At 40.9% G+C, this 11,096-nt stretch overlaps 1 protein-coding gene across 1 annotated transcript in view; it reads left to right on the top strand.

Annotated features, from left to right (window-relative positions):
* LOC311248682 (plexin-D1-like) overlaps positions 1 to 10,799 on the top strand; it is a gene marked incomplete at its 3' end in the record, with an annotated part of 24,002 nt that extends 13,203 nt beyond the window's left edge. Inside the window, exon 3 of the mRNA XM_084339527.1 lies at positions 10,668 to 10,799. Coding sequence (XP_084195653.1) covers positions 10,668 to 10,799 — 132 coding nt within the window. The remainder of the gene's footprint in view (positions 1 to 10,667) is intronic.
* Between the last annotated feature and the right edge of the window lie 297 nt (positions 10,800 to 11,096).

The raw sequence follows: 11,096 nt of genomic DNA, 5'->3' as shown, positions 1-11,096 counted from the left end.
AAAAAAAAAAAAATCCTGCTGTTTTTTTTTATTTCATCCAGTAGATTGTTCCAGAGTTTCACTCCTTTAACTGACACAGACATACTTTTAAGTGTGGTTCGAGCTCTAGGCTGTTTCAAATTGAGTGCTCTTCTTAAATTATACGTCACCTCTCGTTCTTTTAACAAAAGTTGTAAGTTACTTGGCAGTTGATCACTTCTAGCTTTAAAAACTAGCTCTGCTGTTTTAAGGTCAACTAAGTACACCAGTGGAATCACAGTAAGACCCATTCGAATGTATCGAGGGGCCGTTGGTCTCCTCCACTCTGTTAGCGGGAAAGACGATTCATTTCACATTTAATGACAACTTCAGGATCCTAAACTTCAGTCATTCAAAGGATCTGCCACAAAATATTAAATAATGATTACGTTTTATGTTCATTTTGTACAATCACCGTTATTACAATTACTGGATCCCCTAATTGTTCCATATCTAAAAACCAAAGTGCTGGAGCACAGAGACAAAACAACAACACATCTTTCACTGTACTCAGACGTATGGACTACATTGTATGTACATTTAGTCGTTGGATTAAAATAGACCTTTTTAAAGGAACACGCCAACTTTTTGGGAAATTAGCTTATTTGCCATCTACCCTGGACTGGAGTTAGACAAGCAGATACACACCCTTTCTTCGCTGTGCATGAGGTGCAAATCCAGAGCCTGCAGGATAATGAAAGACCCCCACCACCCCAATAACAGCCTGTTCCAGCTGCTGAGGTCAGGCAGACGCCTGCGAACTCCAGCTACTAGGACAGAGAGACTTCGGCTCAGCTTCTTCCCCCAGGCCATCAGAGCCTTGAACAATGAACATTGAGAGACACAGAAACTGAACTATCCACACACAAGCACATACACGACACGCACGCTGAGCACGCTCACACACTAGCAGCCACTTTAACACTCATGCCGCACACACGCACACTTATGGCCAGAGGAAAGGCCACTTAAAGTAGTATAGCATCAGGAACAGTGTATTGTACTACTAAAGCTACCTAGCATGTCCTATATGCTCTGTAAATACTAATGTACAGATACCGAGATGGCACACCATGTACCTGTTTATTGCACTGTTTTATTGGATTCTATTAATATGTTGTACCACTGTATTTTATTGGATTCTATTATATGTTGTACCACTGTATTGCACATCGTCGCGGGCAAGACCAGCCGCATTTCATTGTATACCTGTATGCCGTGACAATTAAAACTCTTGACTTGACTTGACTAGGCTTAGGGAACAGCCGCACCATTAGCCTAGCTTAGCGTCATTCACTGGAAGTAGGTGTGCCAGTGTAGCCTAGTTCCCAACAGTACACGAAATACACTCCAAATACAACTCCAAAACGTTCCTGTAAACATTTTGTGACCTGTGTATTTACCATGTGGAGAAAGAAAAGAATACATTTTAATTTTCTTTGTTTGAAATTATGTTTTTGTTTTGTTTTTTTAATTTTTTTTTATTATTGCAAAACAAAACTTATTAAAAGTCAGTACTCAACACACAATGTATAATGAAACTTTCAGTAAAGGTGGTTAAAATATATGCAAGTACAGAAACAGGATAAAACAAAAATAGTCAATAATAACATTTTAACCGTATACAGTGTATATCCAGCGAAGTTACAATTATATAAATGTTAGTATATAATATACCCCTAATACCTATTTTCTAAAACCCTACACACATATGCTCCAGCTCAAACCCCCCCCTCCCGGACCCCCTCTTGGATAGTACCTCCATTATCCCTCACTCCTAACCAGACATCACCATTATAGGCTAGCTTTTATTCTCTCCACCACTTCTAACCACATTGACATTTTGGATTCTTTGAGCCCCAGAATTCTTGCTGTAGATATTTCTTGATATATCACATCGAGATATGTAAGAAACCACACTTTCCGGCACATTTTTTCCGGTTGAAACCAACGTGATGCGATCAGTTTTTTAGCTACTGTGATACCCGATAAAACCAATCTTTTTAGTTGTGGATTCACTGCGAACTCAAAAACATCATTCAATAGTAATACCGCGGGGTGTACAGGTATATTCCAAAATACGAGTATTGATAATTGTTGGGACACATCTTTCCAGAATGCCTTAACTGGTGGGCAGTCCCAATACATGTGCATAAATGTTCCTTCGACCCCATTTGTACATTGGGAGCATTTGGAGTCTTGTATAAGCCCCATTTTGCACAGCCTTATAGGAGTCAAGTATGTCCTGTGAATATAGTTCAGATTGATTTGTTGATGATCCGGGTTCCTTGATGTAAGTCGGACATTTGCCCAGGCTCCTTGCCAATCAAAGTCATTTTCTAGGTCTGGTATATCCCTCCTCCAGACATTGTCTAGTTGAAGGGTTTCATACGAGGACGTTAGTAATTGGTAATAAAAACCTGATACAAAACCTCCCAATGTATCTCTTTCATAGAAAAATTTGTGGTATCTGTGGTGTTCAATTGGTATGTGTAATGGAACACCGTGAGATCTCATACAAAGTCGTAACTGTATGTAAAAAAGCCATGTGGACTCGGTGAGGTTAAACTTTATGCATATTTCGACATAACTACAGAGGCCCTTGTTATTAAAAATATCCCCTAATGAGTGTATGCCTCTTTCTTCCCATATAGGGAATCTTATAGGTCGTTTTCCCATTAAGAGAGCATTGTTATTGAATATGGGAGTGTGATTATGCCATACTTGAGGGTTAGGAAATTTCCTTTGTGTTTCCCGCCATGTCCTGATTGCATGGGTTATTATTGGGCCAAATTCTCGCTCACAATGCTTGATTGAAAGTTTAGTGTATGCTATGTCTTTCAATCTCTGTGGGGCTACTATGTTTTCTTCTAATTCTCTCCAAGATACCAAAGCCTCGGGGTCAAACCATATCTTCTTCAATGGTCTTAATGTGAAGGCATTAAAATATTGTAAAAAATCTGGGACTGCCATGCCACCGTCTGCTTTATTTCTCTGTGCGGTGGATCTTTTTATGCGAGGTGGTTTGTTATTCCAAATAAATTTGTATGTGGAGGTTTGTAATCTTTTCCAGTAGCCCTCTGGAGGAGGTAACGGAAGCATTGAGCTGAAGAAATTGATTCTTGGTAATACATCCATCTTAACTATTGATACCCTTGCCTGTACTGAGTTTTTAAGTTTTGCCCACCTGTCCAGGTCGTCCTTGATTTTGTTCTGTATTTTTGTGTAATTGTGCTTCACCGTTTGTCTTATGGTGGGAAATATTTCCACACCCAAGCATCTGAAATGTTTGACCATGGGTATCGCACCTGGGAGGGTTGTCTCTTTTTTTGCACTGGTGTTAAGAGGAAGAAAAGCCGACTTAGGCCAATTTATTTTAAATCCCGATAAATCACCAAAGTTCTCTATCAACTTGAGTATAAGCGGCAATGTGTTGTTGGGGTTTTGCATGAACAATATTACGTCGTCCGCATATAAACTAATTTTATGATGTGTGCCCTTGATTACTATTGGTTCTATGTGTTGGGATTGTCTTATAAATTGTGCTAAAGGTTCTAATGATAGATCGAATAGTCCGGGACTAAGAGGGCAACCTTGTCTGGCTGAGCGTGATACCGGAAAGATATCGGAGATGAATGTGCCTGTTGTAATCCTGGCCGATGGGTCCTTGTATAGTACTTTAATCATATCAATGAAACCTTTTCCTAACCCCATCCTTTCCAATACTGCCCATAGAAACGACCATTCCAACCTGTCAAATGCTTTCATAGCATCCAGGGATAGTATCGCCTTAGGTGTGATGTCCTCTTTGTCTGTATCTAGTACGTGCAGTATTCGCCTTATGTTATCATTGATCAGGCGACCTTTTATGAAGCCTGTTTGGTCCGGATGAACTAAAGACGTCATATGCTTTTGCAATCTGATGGCTAATATCTTAGAGTACAGTTTGACATCGGTTCCGAGGAGGCTTAAAGGACGGTAACTACCGCATTCAGTGGGGTCTTTGTCTTTTTTGTGAAGAACTGAAATGAGTGCGGTATTTTGGTGTTCAATGAAGCTTCCCTCTTTGACTGAGTATAAGATCATATTTAGTAATAAGGGTCCAAATATGTCCCAGCAAGAAATGTACATTTCTGATGGGATACCGTCAATTCCCGGAGCTTTGCCGTTTTTCATTCCGGATATGGCCTTCTTGAGTTCTTCTAATGTGATCGGTACTTCTAACTGTTTAGCGTCTTCATCCGTAAGTTTAGGGAGAGTAATTTGATTAAGATATGTGTCTAATTTGTCTTGATCAAAGGTCGTTTCTGAGTTATATAAATCAGAGTAGAATTCTTTGAATGTATCGTTTATTATTTTGGGTTCTGTTACTAGAGCTTGTTGTTTCCTAATGGCAGTTATATCTGCAAATTTTGCATTAATTCTTAGTCGCATGGCTAATAGGTGACTAGGTTTAGAACCTTGGAAGTACTGCTGTTGTCTAGTGCTGCGTATTTGCAATTCCGATTTTTGTCTGTACATTGCTTTGATCTCTGTCTTTAGAATGTTAACTTGGTTATCTAGTCTAGTAGAGTTGTTGTATTTTAAAGAATTAAAAAGCGTTGAGTAAAGCGTTTCCATTTCAGACAGTTTTGTGTTTTGATTTTTGCGCAATATGGAGGTAAATCTATCCGAGAAATCCTTGATCATATTCTTTACCGACATCCATAATATTCTGGGATCTTGCACCGAGTTAGCATTATCTTGTAGGAATACTGTGAGAGCTTCTTTAATTTGTGTAATGAATTCCTTGTTGTTAAGCAGCATCGAATTAAAACGCCATCTTGGGGCCCGGGTAGATAGTGTACCAAATGTTGCTTTCAGGATTAAGTAGCAGTGATCCGATAGCGCATTGGGTGTCATTTCCACTTCATATTTATCAAATATTCTCGGGGATGCAAAGACGTAATCAATTCTGGATAGTGTGTTGTGTCTCGCCGAACGACAGGAGTACTTGCGGGTCATGGGGTTAAGTGAACGCCATAAATCAGTTACTCCTGTTGATTTCGACCAATCTTTTAATGCTTTAGATGAATTCTTTTGTTCGCTGGAGAAGGAAAGGTAAGTTTTGTCCATCCTTGGGTTCCAAATGGCATTAAAATCCGCACCTATTATATATGAGTACTCGGGATGGTTTAACATTTCTCCTGTTAGTGAAGTGAAGAAACCCACTTTGTACAAATTCGGGGCATATACCGCTGCCAATGCAATTTTCCTGTTATTGTGTATGATCCTAGCTATAGTTATGCGCCCCTCAGCATCCGACCATACCCCTTTCAATTCGATATTTAATTTGCGTCTGACGACTATGGCTACCCCTCTAGTTCTCGTAGCAAAAGAAGAGTGACTAATATTATGGTATATGTTATCCGCTAACGTATTTATGTCTCCCTCTAAAATGTGCGTTTCGCTTAATAGAGCCACGTCCACATGTTCTTTTTTCATCAGTGTAAGCATACTTTTGCGCTTGTGTTGTTTGTTTATCCCACCGGTGTTCCATACCATTATATTCAAACTAGCCATAGTCTATGCATGTTTTCGTGTAGTTTTTGGTAATGTTTCTGGAGTATGAAGCTACAATAGATGCACATCCAATTAATGAGGTCCCGTTGAGAGCTGAGCTTAAAAACATATATATATACAAATAAAAATCCCCTATTTTCCCCTCACCCAGAAAGTCGAACATGCCTGTGTTCCAAGAACACATCCTCCGCAATTGACTTTCTCCCATGGTCCACCGGATTGCCCAAACTGAGCATTGTAATCCTAATTTTCCTATGCTCATTGCCATAGGATCTAACATTTCCATTCTATTACAATAGAATGTCGCTTTTGGTCTTGCACCTTCCCTTACTGTAATGAAGTATTGTGATAAATAACCTAAAGATCAAAATAAAAAATAAAATAAAAAAAAGAGAATAAACCTTTATCGACATATTCCTTTGAACCCTCCACCAACGTGTGGGGAAAAAAAAGGAAAAGATTGTAGAGCAATATTGACACCTTAATGTGAAGAACATTGGAAAAGAATAATGTAAGTTAAAATATATTTAAAAAATATAGAGTAATATTGACACCTTAATGTGAAGAACATTGGAAAAGAACAATGTAAGTTAAAATATATTTAAAAAATATAGAGTAATGAGAAGAAAAAATTAATTAAAATAAAAATCAATGGAAAGATATAGATAAGGAATAAGAGATAAATAATTATCAACGTGGAGAAGCCACTAGAACCGATTTAACTGATTAGATAAGATAGAAAAGCAGCGCCTTTTAGCGCTTCAATGTGCCTTTAATGGAGTGATTACTTAAATTGTTAGAATAACCTTGCTGTGCTCATACGTTTATGTGTGGTTAATTTTAAAGTATTATTAAGGACTGATTGCACTTAATTTAATTTATTATCTGCTATGTGTATGCACACCGAATGTTATTGTTAGAGTTGTATGCTTCGTTGTCATGGTGCCTAATATTCTAGAAGGTTGTAGAATATACTAGTGCCTAGACTATTTTACATTCCAGAATGATCTAAGAGACCCAGGGCATTTGAGCGATAAACCTAGAATATTCCAGATAGATCTTTTTGCATTGATATTTATTTGTCCCCTCAGAGACCAGAGATTGAAATTATAATGAAATTATGTTTTTGGTAGATTTGTATTTGTTTGTACTACCGGGCAGTCCGGTAGAGAGAGAGACAGAGGAAGAATGGGAGACAGAGCAGGGGGAAGACATTCGGCAAAGGACGCCGGGTCCGGGAATCGAACCCGGGTCGGCCGCTTCGCGACGCAGCACGTTACATGGGTCGCCATTTGGGTGCCCACATTTAAATTTTCTAAGCAGATATATACTCAGAATTCTTTTCTGCCGAACCACTGCTGCCTGGGCGCAGTGATTCCATCACCTCAAAAGCCCTGTTGCTTTTTGAAAAACTGGGAAGAAAAGGGTACAGTATCTGCTTGTCTAACTCGAGGGTAGATGGCAAATAAGCGAATTTCCCCAAAAGTTGGCGTGTTCCTTTAATGTGCGTGTGTGCGTGCGTGTGTGTATGTGCGCGTGTGTGTGTGTGTGTGTGTGTGTGTGTGTGTGTGTGTGTGTGTGGAGAAGTGGTCTTTCCTGTGCTGGTCACCAGACTCTGGACTGTTAGCCGGTTCCTCAGGATGGTGGCAGGATGTCCTCATTGACAAGAAACCACAAAGATTCACAAAAAAAACAAGACCTCTCACTGTCTGCGTGACAGGAAGTGTCCGTCAGCAACATTTGCTTTTCTATGGAGCACTGTGTGTGTGTGTGTGCGTGTGTGTGTGTGTGTGTGTGTGTGTGTGTGTGTGTGTGTGTGTGTGTGTGTGTGTGTGTGTGTGTGTGTGTGTGTGTGTCTGTGTGTGTGTGTGTGTGTGTGTGTGTGTGTGTGTGTGTGTGTGTGTGTGTGTGTGTGTGTGTGTGTGCACGCTTGTAGGTTATGTCACACACTATCTGAATGACATATTTTCTCTCTAATGTACAATATGACATATTTTCTCTACTGAATGAAAGATATTCTTTCTACTGTATGAAATATCTTCTGTACTGTATGAAATATCTTCTCTCCTGTATGAAATATCTCTTCTATCCTGTATGAAATATCTCTTCTCTCCTGTATGAAATATCTCTTCTCTCCTGTATGAAATATCTCTTCTCTCCTGTATGAAAGCCTGTGTGGATTAACAGCTTCTTAGTGGAGAAGGATTTTGCACATGACTTGAACAAAAGCCCTCTTAAGATATTTGAGATGGTTGAATATGTATATGATGAGCAGCTGAATATATGAGAGCAGTGCGAATATGACGGCTAGAAATATCTGTGAGAGAACAGGAAGTTCTCAAAGTTGGCGCAGATACCGTCATACAATATATCAGGAGCTTCATTCCAAATCACTTATATATCTTTTTTAAATAACAAGTCATTTAATTTCCAGTGCTCGTGGTTTTGAACATATTAGATAAGCACTAAGCAAGCAGCATTACAAGACAAGGGTTTAAAAGAACTAATAACTTCCATATTATTCAATAGTGACTTTTCCTTTCATGTCCCCCGTTGTTCTCTAAGAGCAGGTGTCACATGGTGTAAAATGGTGGATATTCTACTTGGGAATGAAACTCTTGGTATATAAACGGCACATTATTTCAGTTACCAGTATCTTCCACTCAGGCAGGGAGGAGGAGAGGAATCGTCCTATAGGAATCCATTTGGCACAAGTATTGTAGTATTTCCATAATTTCATGGTCACTAAATGATACAAGATACAAGATACTTTAATGCCACACAACGGTGGTTGGTGGTAATTGTTTGCGGTAGTTTGTTAAAATCACTGGGACATCAACATGAAACATCAGACATCAAACGCCCCCCTCCCATCGCCCAATCCCCACAATAAATACATAGATACATAAATACATACAGGACAGTCACATGTAACAGTGTTAGTCAGTGACGGATGCTTGCCCGTCTGTGCAAGGGGGGCATACAATGGCTAATTGTACAATTTACAACGTACAATGGTTTAAATTGGATTATACCATGGCATTCCTTAACCCTTTCACTCCCACACTACCAATGGGTTAACCCTTTCACTGCGAGAATACAGAAGGTTAACCCTTTTCACTGCCACATGACACAGGGTTAACCCTTTCACAACCACACTACAGAAGGTTAACCCGTTCACTACCACACTACAGACGGTTAACCTTCTGTAGTGTGGTAGGGAAAGGGTTAAGAACACAAGTGGTACGATGATGACACATGCCTTATATACCATGGCCCATGCCAAATGAAGTTAGCATCAAACTACCATGATCTTTGTTTGTATTAAAGGGACCGATCAACCCACAGAAGGTTCTGCTCTCTCCTGCACCTAACGCCGCTTTTCCACTGCATGGTACCGACTCGACTCGACTCTACTCTACTCTGCCTTTTCGGTTTTCCATTGCCAAAGTTTGCAGATGGTACCTGGTACCGGGTACTTTTTTTAGTACCTGCTCTGTCGAGGTTCCAAGCGGGTAGAAGCGATACCAAAAAGTGACGTGCAGAGTAGACCACTGATTGGTCAGAAGAGAGAATCATTATCATCGCGCTACACAGGGGACGTCCTCTGCACAAAACAAAAACCCGCCATCTTATAGCCTCGCGGCTACTAAACATTAGCATTCATTATTTGTTTGCAGCGAGAACAAAGTGCAATAAACCAAAAAAAGATACATTCACAGTGTATTCTGCCTCATTTATTGATGAAACAAAACCAACAGCAACACAATTTACCACCAAGAACAAAGAGTCTCACAAAAATATCACAAATTTTGTTAGCTTATGTGACTGGGATTTCCCATTATAACCGTTAGCATTGCGGCTAGCGTCCATTAGCTAATAAGGCACTGGTTTCATAGCTTCATAGCTAGCTTCGATGTGTCTGTGTGTGTCGCGTTGAAGATGACGTCACGGCGCCCCCTCGCTATGACGACCAGCTACACTGACTGGTACTACCTGCAGTGGAAAACGAGTACCAGGTACCAAAAGCGAGTAGAGTCGAGTCTCCCTGTTTCCCTGTGAGTGGATGTCTCGTGGTGATGACCAGGAGGATGCGATCCTCTCTACGCCGCCCCCATGCCTCAAATGGATCCGTCATCAGCTCTATTTTCAATCTTTAAAAATGTTCTTATGGGGGCGGTTAGGTGGCGTAGCGGAGATTGCGTTCGTCACCAACCCCGGAGCTGTGTGTTCGAATCCAGCTCACAGCTCCGGGGTTGTCACCAGCTTGGCTGGCCGTTCACACTAATACAATTGGCAGTATTAGAGGGTGGGAGAAGCTGGCGGGGTGGGTCCGGGTCGTTGTAAACAGCGACTCCTACAGTTCGGTCGGGGCGCCTGCTAAGCGCGGATGGGACCTGAGTGGGATAGTGTGGTCCTTCCACACGCTACGCCCTCTCGGAGAATATCCGCGCTGCCAGGTGAAAAGAAGCGGTTGATTGGCTGGACGTGTGTCGGAGGAAGCATGTGATAGCCTCCACTCTCCCAGATGATCTGACTGTGGGGGGTAAGTGCGCAGTGACCAGGAAGGGGATTGGGAATTGGCATAACGACTAACATTGGGATGGGAGAAAATCTGAGGAAAAAATGGAGGGAGAAAAAAATTTAAAAAAAAATTCTTATGTACCCCAGTTGCTATTGCATGTACTTATTTGTGTTTCATCACACGTATATTTACATGCTTATCAACTGTTTCGCCTGTTTTATAGCAACACTACTATCACCGACATCTAAGAAGGGAGATCCCCCCTTGAACGGCCCTTCTAAGGTTTCTCCCCTCCACGCTTTTTTCCTATTGCTAGGTTTTTTGTGAGTTTTTCCTTACCTTCGCGTGGGGTACGTCTGGGAGTGTTGCATTCATTCATTTATTTATTTAACATTTTATTTTGGATTTCATGGTGTTTTTGTTTTGTTCTTGATTTATTTATTTAGGGAAAAGCGGCATTTAGAATCAGAAAACGGGGAAAATGTTGAACATTTTGTGCTCCTCTGAATGCTGTCAACATCACCTGTGCCCCGTCTCACTCCGTCTCACTCCTTGTCCACAGCTGGCCCTGCGGAGGAACCTGACCGTAGCCAATCAGTGGACCTTGAAGTTGCGAGCCGGCGAGTCAGTGCATCACATCATGACCTTTGACCCCAACGACAGAAACTTCCTTTACCTCATGACCTCTCACCATGTAAGTCCATCCATACAGTAACTACAGTATGAAGTTGATGATCACATGGTTTCACTACAGTGTCAGGAGGTATAGAGCAGTCGTCTGGTAATCCAGAGGTTCCCGGTTCGATTCCTTGACACTTAACCCCTAATTGCTCCCGATGTACAGGTTGGCACCTTGCATGGTCGCCTCCGCCGTCGGTGTATGAATGTCTGAGTGAATGGGTGAAGGTGAGGAACAAAATTGTGATTTGGATAAAAACGCTATATTAAAAAATGCACCATTTACCATTTACACCAGATTCAGATTCAGATT

The sequence above is a fragment of the Notolepis coatsorum genome, assembly GCF_963971535.1.
Source record: "Notolepis coatsorum genome assembly, contig: SCAFFOLD_2430, whole genome shotgun sequence".
Classification (NCBI taxonomy): Eukaryota; Metazoa; Chordata; class Actinopteri; order Aulopiformes; family Paralepididae; genus Notolepis; species Notolepis coatsorum.
Note: the sequence above shows the minus strand (reverse complement) of the source record. Positions and strands in the feature narration are given on the sequence as shown.